A 16,189-nucleotide genomic window follows, 5' to 3' on the forward strand; every position below is an offset into this window, starting at 1 on the left:
CTTGTTCATGTCTATTTTATTTCTTTTTTTACACAGAGTCACAATTCATCATACATAGACTCATTTAGACTCATCTGTGTAAATGTAGAACTGAGGTACACTAATTCTCTAGGAAAGGCATTTGACTTCCAGTTTTACGCTGGGTGTTTCTGTCGAGCTTGACGCGGCTGTGACCGCGAGAAAGTTTGGTTGAATCCTCCCGATCGAAGAGGGAAGACGTCATCATATCAACCGCTGCAGCTGTCAACGATGAATAAATGCTGTTGTCTTCAGGTGTCCTGGGAAATATGGACGCTTGGCTATGAGCTGCACGGCACGACTCAAGTTAATAACTGACTGGGACTTTGCTTTCTTTTATAAAGCAACGGGATGTAATGTGTCGGTGCAGGAAAGCGATGGACAGTGTAAAACATAAAAACATGTCCCGTATAAGTGTCAAAATCTAGTAAATATCCATTTAGCAGCAGATGCTATTTATAACCAGACTCACTTCAAGAATCTGTACAGTGGAGCAGACTCAGAGCATATGTTACATGTTCGTTTAGTTGGATCAGACAAACAGTGGACCACAAAAACATGAGCTAAAGGACATTTTAGTCTTGATCTCCTCTTTGTTTTTTGTTTTCTTTTAAAGGAATCTCAGACTTCATCCAACAAGGTATATTGTGAGCTCAATCCAGCTAAGATAAATGGCAGACATCAAGGAGGCTCTGTCAATAACTAATGCTAAAAGCAATGCATTATGCAACATCTCACACTAACATCATGGCTGACGCGCATTTTTCCCAGATTCATTCTGCAGATACAGCTAAATGTTAATGCAGCTCCACTTCGAAAGGAAACAACAGCCATCAGAAAACTACTTCTGGTGCACAGTGTAGAAAGAAACATGGCGCAGAATAAGAGTGCAATTCATGTCTCATTTGCAGCTCACAGGTCAGAGCTCACCAGGACCGTCTGAAGGCGGCAGTAGCTCTGCCAAGTCACAAAATCAACACGAGACAAGATCCGGCTGTCGAGTAAACAATGTTGCAATGTAACACTGATTGAATGATGAAATGCATCACCACACAAATGCACTTGGTATTTCACATTTTATTCTCTTTCATTCTCACACATGATGTTTCTCCACATGGAAAACACACACTGAGATGTAAGTCAGTAAGTGTTTTTTACACAGTGAAGAGCAAAAAGGTTTCTTCCCCCAAAAGGAGAGAACATCAGCGTGTTTAGAAGGTTAGTTTCATTAAGATTCAATTGTTTAAGAGTTGCTGTGAAAAAAAAAAAACGAATGTGGAACATTTTTCCGAGTGGAAGTCGTATCTGAGAGTGTTTATTCAGACTTCACGCCCTCCTTGATGCGGTTGAGCTCGTAGCACAGGGTCTCGTAGCGGTAGGCCATGCGGATCTGGGCCACATTGGTCTTACGGATGTCGTTGCCCTCTGGGCCCTCCTTGAGGTAGTCCTCACCCAGGAAGTGGCACTTCTCCTGGAACACAGAAGGAAACCACGAGCATGTTTTGGTGCGAGCATGAAATCGCCTCTATGTGGAACATGATGCTTAAATCTCTTCGATTTAAAAAACAGCCAGTGCGGTGAAAGGATAGAGGATTTGACATGAAGATCTGAGTGCAGAAATACGTCTTCAAGTACTATTTTGCACCGACAATGTTTGCCAATGTAAAAAGAAAGACACGTCTTACAAGCTATTTGTTAAATGTCTTTAAATAAAGCATCACCACATTTAATGGATCACCATGCGGTGTGTGTTACCTCATGAGACATGGCGCTCTGCAGAACACTGCTCCTGGAGATCTCACACATGTCGCAGGTACTGAGCTTGAAGACCTGGGCTGCGATGGCGTACTCTTCCATCAGGGGTTCCTGTGGACATAAAGGCCAAGATTTACACTTTGATATTTGGATCACATAGCTACAGCTATAGTACATCCAACTCCCTTGGACTGTGGAAGGCAGCAATCACCAGAGGTAACTGTGTACAAGCAATTCACATTATTAAAAGAATCTGCGTATTCTACACGGCACAATGCTCACAATGCATGTCCATTTGATTGTTCTACTTCATTTCCGTTTGTGCGTGCAGCACATTACTTTTTGTGTACAATCAGATTGCAAAAACTAAAATGCATTCATCTGTAGTCGTAACACAATGCTCATTATACACAGCACAGCGTGCGTCATTGTCTGCGCCCTCCATGTGCTCGGACCTTGGTGTAGTGGAACTGCATGGGGTCGTCGGTGGACAGAGAGACCACCAGGCCTTTCTTGTGGAACTCCAGCAGCGGGTTCTTGGCGTATTCCAGGAACAGGCTGTTGTTGCTGAGGGGGGACATGGCGATGGGGATCTGGGTCAGGAAGTACAGGTACTGCAGCACAGGACTCTGGGGGGTTGATAGATTGATAGATATGATCAGGTTCAGTCAACTTATGATATTACCAACGTGCATCACAGAAGACATTCTGTATATAACATCAATGGATCTCCTGTCAGGTTTTCACAATCTCTGCTTGGTATGATGACACCAAGAATGGAACATAGTTGACTTCCTGACTTGTCTGATGCTTTTTTTGATAAATGAAAAAACCCTTTCTAGAATATATTGTTGTGAATGTATCTGCCATTTTACTATGGTTTTTTGTTTGAAGTAAGTTGCCACTGTATCGCTATAACTGAGGTCTGCCATTTTTCAATTTCATATTTAATTTTCAATTTGAAATCGGCACATTTAAAATGTACTTCACCTGCTGTACTTCCATGTATTTTTCTGTCTTCTTTTTGTTGAATGGAACATTGACAACAAATTATGTAAACACATTTCGGAAAAAGAATTGTGCAGTAGCTCTCCTGTAGGCTATAGTACAGCGCAATACCTAGAACCCTTGTGGTTCCTTTGCAGAGCTGAAGTCTAGAACTGGTGCCCGATCATGTGTGAGTGAGTGTATGTGTGAGTGCTGCTGAATTTAAGTGCTGATTCACAGTCACTGACCTTCTTGAGGTTGAGGCCGTGAGAGATGTTGTCAGCGGTCATGAAGGCAGCCAGCAGATGGGTGATGGCACCGGCCTCACCGCAGTGAGGCCTGAACGTGAACGTGTTCATGCCCCTCTGTCTGGAAAGCGGACAATAAACAAGTATTAAACTATGGACACATGTTCTCAGAGGAACTTGTTTTCCTGTTGTCGTCAAGTACGCGCTCACTCAGGAGAAGATGAGATATAAAACAATGAGGGGAAAGTATAAGAGATATGAACGCAAAATGGAAGGAATCTGTCATAAAAAACCCCTGAAAGCATTAAATAATTATTAGTGCGCTACTAGCTCACACTAAAAAAGACAAAACTGTGTGTACGGAGACAAAGCTACTGACCTGCGGAGCTGGTTGAGCACAGTGATGTTGGCATACATGTAGTAGATGTAGTAGGTGTAGGAGGGGTTCTTGACGATGTCCCACTCCTCTGGTTTGGGGCTCTTGGTGGAGAACATGTGACCACTGTGCTTGGACTCATCGTCCACGCTGTCGAAACCTGTCACCTACACACCAGGTAGCAAAAAGGTTGATTACACAGGTAACAGATAGGGTTTGTTATCTTGTTGTGTCTGAGCTGTTACGATCATCCCAGTTATGAATGCAACCATGCAATTGGTTGCGTGTGTGTGTGTGTGAGTGAGTGAGTGCGGACCTCCGTGTCTGTCCACGGTTAATCTCGCATTCTGCTGCAGCAAACCGCTTAATATGCTTAATGCGACGTGACTTATCTGCACTTTACTGAGTGCACCTTTGCAGTTGTGACTTTTTCTGACTCACATGCTGGAGGAAGAGGCTGAGGTCTGGGTTGGACTGTGGGTCGATGGTGGCCTGGAACACTGGAAGGAAAATGTTCTCCAGCATCTTGCCAAAGTGGGGCACAAAGTCCCTGGCTCTGAAAATATCACTAAGATAGAAGAGGGGGGGGGGGGGGAACAAAAACATTTAAATATGAATTCTAGCCATCTTTCACACCTTTTGAGCCTTTTTTTTCATTCAAAATAGATTTTTCTTTAATATCATATCCTAGGCAAATTAGAATCTATGATCTATCCACAAGGATTCATTATTCTCCATCTGTCTCACAGTTTGCATAAATGAAAGAATGAAGATATGAAATCTTACTAGATCCTGGGTATTTGAATCATCCACTTGAGGTTTGGCGAGAAGACTCTGTGCTTGACAAACCAGCTGGAGAGCTTGCTCCACTCGGCAGGGTTGCAGCCGTAGATGGACAGACGAGGCTCAGCATACTGGTACTTGGCGTCCTCCAGGTCATTGGCTACTTCCTGGTTTACACAACGGTCAAACGGACAAACATATGGATTATTTCATTATTAAAACCTATTTTTCAAGAACTGTTTGTTCTTCTGCGATGTTTGTTATCCATTCTTTACACAGAGAAACTGACCTTGATGATGGTGGCAAAGTACTCTCCCCCGATGTGGTTCTCTGTCTTCATGTACAGGTCACGCAGCTCACTGGCTCCTACAGGGTTGTACTTGGCGTTGAACTTATCGAAACGCTGGAAGGTTTGTCTTCCCTTCAGAGAAACAACAAAGAGACAAGAAAACAGATTTAGATCACAGAAGGTTGACTAAAGGGATGGGAACAATAGGATTGGTCTATTCATAATGAAAATTTTGCAATAGTAGCAGTTTTTGAAAATAAAATTTGGATGTTTACTTTAAGAAGTAGTTATCCAAATAGAGTGAATAAGTAAATACAATGTTAAAGATTTAGTGTGTGTTTAGTTTAGCGTAATGTCTAAATTGTGCCTTTTTGAAGCAACACATTTATTATATTGTCTACTATGTATACAATACCTTCATTTGAACAAATTACAACAAAAGAACTGTGATTTTTTTTTAAATAAAACCATGTTCTCAGCAAATTTTTGATATTTAAAAACCTCTCATTAGGTTTACTCAAGAAGAAAATCAATACTGTTAAATACATGGATGCTTTCGAACACATGCAGTCAGAGAACTGCAATAAAAAAAAGACAATTCCTCACGTTTCCTTAACATGGTAATTCCATTTTTTTAGCTTTTCATATCTAAAGCCACCAATGTTCCAAGTGTGTAACGTACGGCGTGCACATCCAAGGAGTCCACAGTGAGGTCATAAGGATGCAGGTGAAGGGACTCGAAGAGCTCCTTCATGGTGACTTCCCTCCCTTCGATTTTGTGCACAATGCGGTCAGCGTCCACGCGGTAAGACCTCTTGATGAAGCGCAGCAGGTGCTTCTGGTTCATGCAGGCGGCGGCGTGGATGTGGGTGTCCACCTGGAGAGGCAGGGAGATGATAAGGGTGAGGATCACTGAGGTTTGGAGGTTTCATGTGGTGTGTAATAACTCTGCTTGGTAACAAGAGGGAGCTAAAGACACACACACACACACACACACACACACACACACACACACACACACACACTAGGTGAATGGCAGATGTAAGCGGGGACGACAACAAACTAAGTGGGGAAAAAGACATTTTAAATTAAAATGTAAAGAATCTCCTCATTTATGTACACTTGAATATATTTGAATTAGAGATGAGAAACCCAATTTTTAGACATTTGAATTATTAATTTCAATGCTTTCTGTGTGAACATAAAGTGTGTTTCGTGTGTCACATAAACATAAGTCAATTTAAAGATTTTTAGATCAGTCAGTGGAGGAAGAATGCAATGATTCCCCTTCATTTTACAACCTCCCCTCATATAAAACCTTTGTGGGAACTTCACCAAGTATATATATATATATATTTGTTCCAAGTTATTTGTCCTGCTTTTCTGTTTTAAAGCTAAATTAGAAGAAGTGTGCTCGCTAAAGGCTTTTCATGGCTACCTTCCTGCAGTTGTAGAAGTCCCTGTGGGGGTTCATCTTCAGCTCCTTCATCTCCTCCATCTCATTCAGCATCTCATGCACATTGAACTTGGACATGAGGAACTTCAGACGACGGTGAGTGTACGTCTTACTGCAAAAACAAAAGAGAAGAGAAGTGAACTGCACTGTTAGGGGCTGCCAAATAGCAGATGGACGAGTTTCATGTTGAATTCAAGTGTTTAGAAAAAGGAAAATGTTGATTTGAAGCTTATTGTTATTGTATGCTATTTTGTTGGGATCCCCACGACCATACACTGAGAACTTGTGATAAATTACAGTCGCTAAACCCTGACAACATGACTTCACTTTTAAAGACCTGAGGAAACCATGGAGGGACAACAGAGATAACCGAGATTTTTGAATTCTAAAGTTCAAACCAGAGCGATCAACATCATTTCAAAGGACTCACGTCGGGCCCTGTGCAATGAGAGCAATGAGGAAGTTCATGTCGTCGATGAAGGTGTTGTAGTCGGGGCAGGGCAGGTCTTTGGGCTGATGTTTGTCTGCGGCTGCGGCGTCGTTGTACACGTAGATGACGCCGTCCTTCATGCGAGGAACATACCCCAGATTCTCTGGCAGTTTCTTGGCGTCAAAGGGGTCTTCCCCGCTCTTTGGAGGCGTCGTGAAGACTGATGGACGGACGTAAACGCAAATGAATCAACTGGTACAGAAGACGTTTCACACGAGCTGCCTCGAACTCCTTCTCTCCTCACCTGGCTGCACCTGATCTTCAATCTTGAAGCTCTCCCCCTCGATATCGCGCAGGTACTCGGAGGTCGTCCGTGGGTAGCGCTGGTAGGCCAGCCTCATGTACTTCTCCCTGATGGTCAAGGCACGGTACAGACCCTTGCAGGAGAGCTCGAAGTCGTCCATGGTCACCTGATTGGCAGATGCAAGAGATGTTACAGATTTTACAGTTACTAATAACATAAATAAAATTGTAGCCTTATAATGTCAACATCTGAAGCATTCCTCCATACCGTTAGCTATCCACTCATGTCAAAAAGACTTAATACTAAATTTAACTAAAGAGTTTATATTTGTTTGATGGGAGGTGAGAGACAAAACATTGCCCCTATTTGGCAGTTTTTTTCTGACATGCTGCATTGCTCTTTATGATATTACGCAATATGTTCTACGGTCAACCTATATACTTTATACTTCACAATCGTGAGGTTTTGAGTAGGCTTAAGCAGAAATATCAATCAGTTCCTCCAAAGTGTTTCAAACCCATAGTCGAGCATAGAGAGCTAAATCCGGGCCTGCTCTCAGCTGAGCTCCATTCATGGGCCTCTGCTAGTGAGAGGGAGGCTGTGAGGCCACTGACCCACAGACACATATAGTCCGTGAAATCGAAGTCTGCATCCATGTCAACTTGACCCAAGTCTAGTTTCGGTTCCTTTCACAGCATGCAGTAAATAAAGGGGTTGATACTTCAACTACTACTGTTATTACACTGTAAAAGATCATACGGGACTTCACTGAAATCAACTAATATTTTATCGTTAACTAAGCTAAGCTAACTGGCTGCTGGTTGTCGGAGCCTTTTATTGAACGGATAGATGTGAATGTGTAATCACCCATTTCATATTTTTAAAAAAATTCAAATTTCTTGTTAGATTTGAAATTATTATTGAATGAATGTACGCCTGACTGTTCACTAAACTGACCAAATTAAGTTTCTAAAGATAGTGGTTAGCATATTAGCAAACAAAGTTAGGGGAAAAGTTACATGATGGAAACTTGTTTGTCGGTTTATACATGTAAAGTTGCATTCATTGGTAATAATGACATGCATCCCATACATTTAATAGCTTGTTTTCCCCTTAAGTCAAGGGAATGTAATGAGGAGAATAATAAAAACAAATACTAAAGTTTACTTTTTCAGGCAAAAATGGAGGGAACTTTTTTTAAGTTGAACTAGCTTAAATGAGGCAATGGAGTGTTGCAGTAATGAGTCCTATAACCTGCAAATAGCATATTTGGACTTCCGAGTCTCGAGGTCAATGGCTTTTTGTTAGATGCCTGAAATAAGGTCTGTAGTTAACACAAGCTTTTTTTTAATATTATTTTATAGGAACACAGCAACTGTTCGCTTAAAGATCCATATTCCATTTTTTGTCATTGTCACCCCTTGAACGTAACACAACAGTAAGGACTAACCTCCGGGTTGGCCTAACGAAACACCTCACGTTACCTCATCCCTGCAGCACTCTATGAGTTTTGATGCTACTTACTAGTGAATTTACATCAAGGATCATTATTTATGAGTCTAAAAAGGTGGGTGTTTTAAAAACATGAAGGCAAACAAAAGTACCTCACCAGTGAATTTGAATGGGGTCAAATGAAAATAAACAGTACCCCAGAGGCGTAGTCTCCGATGATGGCCACTCTCTGGAAGTCCGGCACTTCCAGGTAGGTGGGCGTGTCAACAGCAGCCACGTGGGTAGCGACCGCAGGCACGGCCATGGTGCGGCAGCGCTGGTGTCTCTTGCTGTGGATAAGGAGAGGTGAGGTTAAGTGGTTTGCCATTAAGACTAAATGCAAATGTGAAACCTCCAAATATCGTATTCTCTCACCGTGTAATGACACAATTTTGTTGCGCCACAAGCACAAACTGACAACGCGTAATCTCCCACCTCACCGTTTCTCAGCATCGTCCTCAGTGTGTAGATGGTGGGCCATCTCTTGGTGCATGATGGGACAGTCCTCAGCCACATCAAACATAGAGATCTCATCGCGGACGTCCTCGTCTTTGGTCTCCGACGCAAAGACCTGCTCCGCGAAGGCCCGCATTTTATCATCGGTCTCTGTCGGGCACAGCAACGGTTCGTTGTGTTAATAACAGAGCTCGGCATTCTGCTCCCGTCACACCATGCAGCCACAAACACAACTTCTTGACCGCTAATCTACGCGGCATGAACATGACTGCAGAACGATGGACGATGAAAGATGGACCGTTCATTCGCGGTGAATGAACGGTCCACACGACATCGTACATCTATGACGTAAAAAGGCACGTACATTACCCAGCCGGATGTTTTGCAGACTCCAGCACATGCGTTGCGCACATCACCAAAGACTGACTCAGTCAAAGTCTGACCTCCAGTTCGGTCCCATGCACATAGAGGAGCACTGGCACACGCTGTTGGCTGGACTCGCACGGACACAAGATGGTTCAGCCTTTTTAAATGTATGTTTTTAACTCCAGATCATCTCTTGTTGTTTTTTGACAAATTAATGATAGGAGAAAAGGGTCATAGTGCAAAATGACTGGAGTTATGAACCAAGCTATGTGAGCAACAGTTCTCCAACAAGCGTTCAAGTCTCGTAAGCAACGCGATGACGATACGTATCGTCATCGCGTTGCTTACGAGACTTGAACGCTTGTTGGAGAACTGTTGCTCACATAGAGTGGCACTACTTGATGCCCAACCACTCTCTAGATCAAACTATACTTCTTACATGCACTTTCTAGCCAAGAGCCAAGGCGTTACATCTCCAGTATGGCACATATGACGACAAGGACTTAGAGTTCTACGCCTCACCCTCCATACTTACTCTGTTGACCTGATTGTGCCCAGCAAGAAAGTAGAACCGCCCGGAGTAAAACCCCAAAAAAGAGAGTGTTAGAAAAGAGTTGGTTAGAAAGGGGATGTGCAAAACAAAACAATTACTGTGTTTTACAGTATATCAGCAACAACAAGTTTGCCGTAGTTATGAATACATAACATTTTAGGCAGAGAGACCTAATATGTATCAGTTATAACCAAAATATAGAGATTAAGACACATGCAATAGTAATGCTGAGGATATGAGCAATGGAATGAGACATTGGACACTTTATGGTAAATGGAGAAGTGGGATTAGGGTAACATACAGTTTGAGGATAAATAATGGAGAGGACACATGACTGTTAAATTCACAGTTACTTTTGAAGGAACAGCAGCTGGACACAGCAGTGGGAACTGCATCTTCAGGACACATGCAGAGAGGATTCAGCGATCTCTCCGCGCTCCCAGGGGAGGTGACGCCTTTTGATGCTAATGTACAGGATTCCATTCCTGCACCGCTATCATTTCTGAACATCTCGTCATGCACGTGAAGATGCGTTTCACGTCGCCTCCCTGGCATCGCCTCGGTAGTTCAAACAAGTCTGAAGGTCAATTAAGTCTTGTTTGTGCGCTGCTTTGTGAACCGATAAGCATTCCCGTGGTGGAAGGAGTCGCTGAGCTACCTGGGAAAAGTCATTTATTGATGTAACTGTTCACATTCACTTATTCATTGGTGCTGCTCTGTTTGCAAAGCCTCTAATTCAAATGCATTATAATGAACCAGAGAACGGATATTAAATGTGAACAATAGATTAATAAATGGTGTCCATTTCCACCGTACGGCATTGTTTTCCATTTACCAAGATCCCTGGTTGCATTCAAATGCGCTTTGGAGAAAGAATTTTTGGTGATGTGACCGTCTCACATCCATACGGTAAACCATGCATTCTGAAATGCTTCACATCTTCTCCGAACTCCATATGAAGTTTCTCAGCTCCATTCTCACTTCCTCCCTCTGCTGAGTAAGCAAAAAGTCCCAGGCAGGGTGGGGCGGTCCAGGTTAGAGGGAAACAAAACAAGTGTGGTTATGAAGTAAGTGAGCTGCAGAATGGATGTGTTTTTGGGGGGGACTATACCTTTAATAGAACATAATCCACAGTTAGTTATGTTGATTATCTACGTCGCTGAGTATCGTGTGATTTTGGTAAACTGGCCCTTTAAGACTCATCTGTACTTGAAATCCCAGCCGTCATGTCAGATTATGCTTTCACATAAAGCACATTCTGCACCAACACCTGCCAAATCATTACCACCACCGAGCTCTTCAGACAGCCGATGGTTGGAACATTGCCTTTCTTTTTTCCACCTTTTGGAAAACTCTTAACGGCATAATGTGTCATCATACTTGCCAGATGCCCAGAGCCTGGTGGAGGTAAGTCTATAATTATCAGCTATTACAATAGCATTTAAAGTAGTAGTAATGAAGTAATGAAAGAGATTTTCATACTGGTGATGAACTAAAAGGGACACTAAAAACTGAAGCACTAATTAAGAATGACCTGATCTCCTGTCACACTTGAAGTCGGAGAATCTTCTGGCAAATCACATCCATAAAACATCCTCTCCTGTAATTTTACCAGCTGATAATCACTTACTCCCTACACTCTGCTCTGATATACAACCACGGAGTTTCACGATATGAATTTAAATTGTTTGCAATTGAGCTTAAAACATGTATTTTGACGTTGGAATCACACAAATTACAACGCATTTAAGAGAATCATCACCTCATGATCACTGTTTACTATCCAATATGGACTTCATATTGGAACTATATGCATTTTAACCCCAATGAACCTGTCATTAAAGCTGTCAGTGCCATCCATTTAAAGTGACAATGTAACACTGGCAAACATTTGTGAATTTACTACCTAAACAGCTGTTGATATTAGACAGTAAGAGGTGTGAACCCTGTAATATGCATTCAAGGCATCTGAACGATCGGACATGAGGGTGACGTTGTGACAGAAAGGTCAAGTTCTTTTTTTTCATGTGTTGGCCAAAAAACGTTCCATGGAAAAGCGTAATAAAAATGGAAATGATTACACTTTAGGTGAAGGCTTCCACAGTTTGTTTTAATAGTCATGTGTCAACGTGAAATATTGAAAACACTATCGATGAGAGTGCATGTTTAACCCCAGAGTCATCCTGCCCATACTTACCTGGCGCTAAGACTTTCGGCATGGTGACGCTCTCCTGCTGAAACGCTCCCTGAGGACTGGTAAAGGGTAGTCAGACACTGGACCACTGCAGAAGGGAAGTGTGAAGCCCTGTGCTCGGTCTGTGCAATATTAAGCTCCTTCTGCCCCTCACGTGGAATCTGCTGTTCCCACACGGGACACGCCTGGACGGGGGAACTCATATGTGTCCAACTCTATTTTTAAAGTTGTGTATGTGCACACGGGACTCCCTGATGGGCACAGTGCGGAGACAAAGAGACGGGTACGGTGGGGGACTTGTATTATATAACACCCTGTGTGGGGCACAAGTGGCTCTGCACATGTCGGGTGGTTTTTTTAGACGGGTGCTCATGCGTTAACACACCTTTCAATCCACTGAAAATGCAAAAGGTTGACAAAATTGTTACTGTGGGTTGAAAACTTTTTCAAGTTTTCAGGAAATGAGGAGAGAAAATGTATTGTTTTGAAAAGTTTTGAAATTATTGACAGGTCATTTTTAATACTCTGTTGATTTTTTTGATCACAAGGGGAATGGGTTCATTCAGCATTTGTAGAATTCATGGTAGATCTAATGCTGTTAAGCCTTACAGACCAGCGATAAACTATTTTACTATCTAGTTCCCATATGCCATAGCTGCTCTGTGAGGCTGTACTGTGCTACTGAGCTACATGCTAACGTCAGCATGCTAACATGCTCGCAATGACAATGCTAACATGCTGGTGGTAATCAGGTAATAATGCTTACATTTTCAACTATCTTAGTTTAGCCTGTTGTTAGCATGCTAACATTTGCTTATTAGCACTAAACACAAATTATGTCAGTTTTGCAGGTATTTGGTGATCCATCCAGAACATGTTTGACCAGTTGATTGCACTAGAGGAAAAGTTAGCGGATCACCAATGTCAGTAGGATTTATCTTTATGAGACGACATATGTTTGTTCCTATTCCATAGCAATCCATCCAAAAGTTAATGAGATATTTCAGTCCGGACCAAAATGGTAGACCAACCGAAGTTGCCATCCCATGCCGTTAGCGTGGCTAGTGGTTAATTGTGGTGTGGTAATATCCACCAGGCCTTGTAGACAGGTGGAGGTGATGCCCTTACAAATAAACTTTCCTGAATTAGTATCAATCTCTTACGGTAGTAACTGCTGAAAGCAACTTTTCTATAATTTGAAAAAACATACAAATAAAATTACTAGATTTTCCAACTGATAACAAGGCTGATCAAATGTTAAAAATCAAATATTCAGTATTGTTTGGGCTATATCATATCTAGCATTGGAAATTTATATTTGAAAAATGTAACCGCAACCTTTTTTAGGAAATATTCTTTCAATTTGATCTGGCTGGGGGCATAAATCTCTTACATCTTTAATAATTTGGGGTTGTTGATGTCATCACACATGCCATTTACTTGTGTCACAGTTCTGCTTCTCTGTGCAGCTTGAAGACACTTAACAAGCCATCTATTTTTAGGGAATGTGATCCTAAATGTCAACGTTCCTCTCACAGTGCAACTAGTGAAAGAGATCAAGTTAGACATTGGCAGTCAGTTGAGCCATTAGAAATAAAAAAGGCCAGACAGGCTTTTAGGACATTTTGTAAATCATAATGTTGATCAGTAAAATACATTTCATGAGCATACTTTTAAAATACTTTAACATTCCAGCTGAAACTACAGTTTAAGGTTTACTGGTGATTGGAACTAAACTGGTGACAAGCACCAAGAGTTCTGAAACATCATCTTGAATGCTAGAGATGAGAGATGAGAGATTTAATCTGCTCATGTTTTAGCTGATGTGCTGTTTATACAGCATGGTCTCAATAATAAAAAATAAAAAAACGTATAATAATAAAAAAGAAATGGAATGAATTTCCTTTCAACAAATTGTGGTTTTTGACAAATCCGTATCAAGTATCTGATTGGCTGATAACTACAAGTTTTCCTCTTTGTGCGTGAATTCTTTGAAGGTACTCTTCCACAGCCTTCGCCAAGTTGCCACATGAATGTGAACTTGAAGTACAAACCATCGAAGGCAAGTGCCAACAAATGCACAGGCTGACATGAATGAACTGGTCCCCGAGGAATTTATTTTCCGTGGTCTAGAGAGATCGGACTGCTCCTCGCCATGAACCTGAGAGATCATCAGCAGCTGGACGCGTGGTTGAGATGAGCAAGGGGGAGCAGGGAGTCCAAATTTCCCCATCTCATATTACTCCTATCATCATCACGGGCTGTCAGACGCTACCAAATTACAACAGGTGCTCCGCCGTCCAGCTCATAGGTCCGGTTGGCCATGCAGACAATTTCCTGTAGTTTTCACTTCTCTAATTGATTTAAAATGTCATATGATGAGCTGGGAGAAGCAGCAAAACATGCTGTGAACACCAGAATGTAATAATTGCAAAATAACCACCTCTATTTATATATCTCCAATATGTAGTTCAAGTTGGTGTCACATGACAATGTTTTGTTTGGTATGAAATATTACTGGTGTCGGGTTATGTGGTGACTACAGATCCTCTCTGCATGTGGGAAGACATCTGAAACCTGTGCTCCTCCAACAGCCACACAGAGACTTCTGACATAAGACGAAGATCACTGCAGCATTATGGACGCGTTATCTGACCTGCAGAGTTTATTCCATCGAACATCTTTTACGACAGTCATTTCATTATGTGGTCAGTGAAAGCAACAAAACCTGACAAAACTAGAAAGCTGCACTCGCAGGTCTCCGCCAGGTGCGTTTGCAATTCCACTGCTATATTGGGGGATTGAATGAATACAGATCACAATTGGCTAACCCCACGTCTAGACACCAACCCAATGAAGTGGTAAAACACACTACATTTAATTTAAAAAATAAGCTGCGATGTATGCAGGCAATCTGCTCAAAGTTGTTGTATAAGAGACGTCATACAATCTTGCCAAAAACTACAGCTGTCTGCTTGTGTAGCAGCGGCTGAGTTGCAAAGAGGTACTGCAGTGTGTGTGCTGGCATTTCTGTCAGCGGTTAGCCAATCAGATCGAACTGAACAATAAAAGGGAGCAAACAACCAGTGATGTACTCAACCAATGGGCTGTAAGGCGTTGTAAAGCACAAAGCAGCGATGTATGCAAGCAATCAACTTGAAGTCGTTGTATTATACACTTCATACAATCTTGCCAAAAACTAAATTAAACTCACCAAGCTGTCCGCCCGCTTAGCAGCGGCTGAATTGCGGTGAGGCACAGCAGCACGTTTAGTGGTAGTTCCTTTGGCCGTTGGTGGTTAACCAAAGACACCGTCCAAAACAATAAAAGTGAGCCACAGACCAGCGGCCGAGAGGTACGCAGCAGAAGTCCATACTGGTACTTCTATTAGCCCAAAACGTTTGTGCCCTCAATGTGGGCGCATGGTAGCAGATTGGGAGTCGCCGATGCACTCAGATATGTCATCACTAGTGGCCCCTACAGGCTCCTACAGGCCAAGAGTAGTGAGTGATGAGTCAGCAGACAGTCAATGGAAGTATAAAACAGATAATAAAAGGTGTTTTGAGAAAGTGTGAGTCACCACAATCGCGAGAGGTTCTTGAGTATGCAACCATACTAGCCACCCAAAATATGATGCAGTTTGCTGCAGCAGAATGCGAGGTTAGCCGTGGACAGACACAGAGGTGCACACTCACTACTCACGCACAAACACATCCTATCGATTGCATGATCCTCCTGGTGGAGAGAAAAAGATAAGTCTCCAAAAGAAGTGCGTCCGCTTTAAGTAAAATAGTCTGATAGGAAATAAACCTGATTTTAATAAATATAGAAGTGCAGGGATGACCCCAGAAGTTAGCATCGCACTGGGGCCCTCGACAAAAATGCCAATGGGATGTCTCCGTTGGACTTGGATTATTGCTGAAAATAAGTTCTGTGGCAAATAAAGTTTATGATACTTACATGTTTTCTCCAGCGAGATAATCTTCACAAATGATTTTTTAAAGTCTAAATGCCATCGCCAGGAGTAAAAAGCTGACGTAGGATTATAAACGAACTAAACCATGTGTGAACATACCCAAACAAAAGCTGTGAAGACGGACTTGTCAGCACGATTATGTTGGCGTGGTGACAATCTAGCTTAGTAACCGCCTTTACAAAGACATGTAAAAGCTTCAAAAACCACGAGTGGGCTATTTAATGACGTATTTTATATTGTAGAAAGAAAAAACTCTTTTAAGCCTGTGTTAACCACAGACCCTATTTCAGGCTTCCAACCAAAAGTCCATTAATAAAACCCATCAACTTTGAGAAGAGGGAACCCGAAGTCCAAACACGATAACTTATTCATGGCTTTTAGGACTCATTCCTGCAGTACTTTATCACAGTAAGGAATGTGCTTGATAGTGATGGTCATTGGTGCACAGTTTACAAGTTCAGCCTGTTTACGTGTTCGGTTTGGATTGTAATCACCCTTCCTGTTTGA

The 16,189-nt window shown here is 42.1% G+C and overlaps 1 protein-coding gene across 4 annotated transcripts; it reads right to left on the minus strand.

Annotated features, from left to right (window-relative positions):
- Positions 1 to 1,075: 1,075 nt before the first annotated feature.
- Positions 1,076 to 11,822, minus strand: ampd1 (adenosine monophosphate deaminase 1 (isoform M)). 4 transcript variants are annotated; one of them, XM_068733907.1, is made up of 16 exons: positions 11,710 to 11,805; positions 8,963 to 9,085; positions 8,578 to 8,743; positions 8,295 to 8,427; positions 6,647 to 6,812; positions 6,343 to 6,562; positions 5,895 to 6,024; positions 5,139 to 5,333; positions 4,457 to 4,588; positions 4,171 to 4,334; positions 3,826 to 3,952; positions 3,388 to 3,551; positions 3,009 to 3,129; positions 2,229 to 2,402; positions 1,774 to 1,884; positions 1,076 to 1,489 (listed from the first exon to the last, which is right to left on the minus strand). In XM_068733907.1, the coding sequence occupies exons 2-16, from the start codon at positions 8,991 to 8,993 to the stop codon at positions 1,334 to 1,336; spliced, it is 2,190 nt and encodes a 729-aa protein (XP_068590008.1). In that variant the 5' UTR covers positions 8,994 to 9,085; positions 11,710 to 11,805; the 3' UTR covers positions 1,076 to 1,333. The 4 variants fall into 4 exon arrangements, with proteins under 4 accessions (XP_068590008.1, XP_068590009.1, XP_068590007.1 ...); XM_068733908.1 differs by lacking the exon at positions 8,963 to 9,085 and having other exon boundaries at positions 11,710 to 11,822; XM_068733906.1 differs by lacking the exon at positions 11,710 to 11,805 and having other exon boundaries at positions 8,963 to 9,280.
- Between the last annotated feature and the right edge of the window lie 4,367 nt (positions 11,823 to 16,189).

Source organism: Cebidichthys violaceus, unplaced genomic scaffold (assembly GCF_023349555.1).
Source record: "Cebidichthys violaceus isolate CVI_PGR_0920_01 unplaced genomic scaffold, fCebVio1.0.p SCAF_6, whole genome shotgun sequence".
In the NCBI taxonomy this organism is placed as follows: domain Eukaryota; kingdom Metazoa; phylum Chordata; class Actinopteri; order Perciformes; family Stichaeidae; genus Cebidichthys; species Cebidichthys violaceus.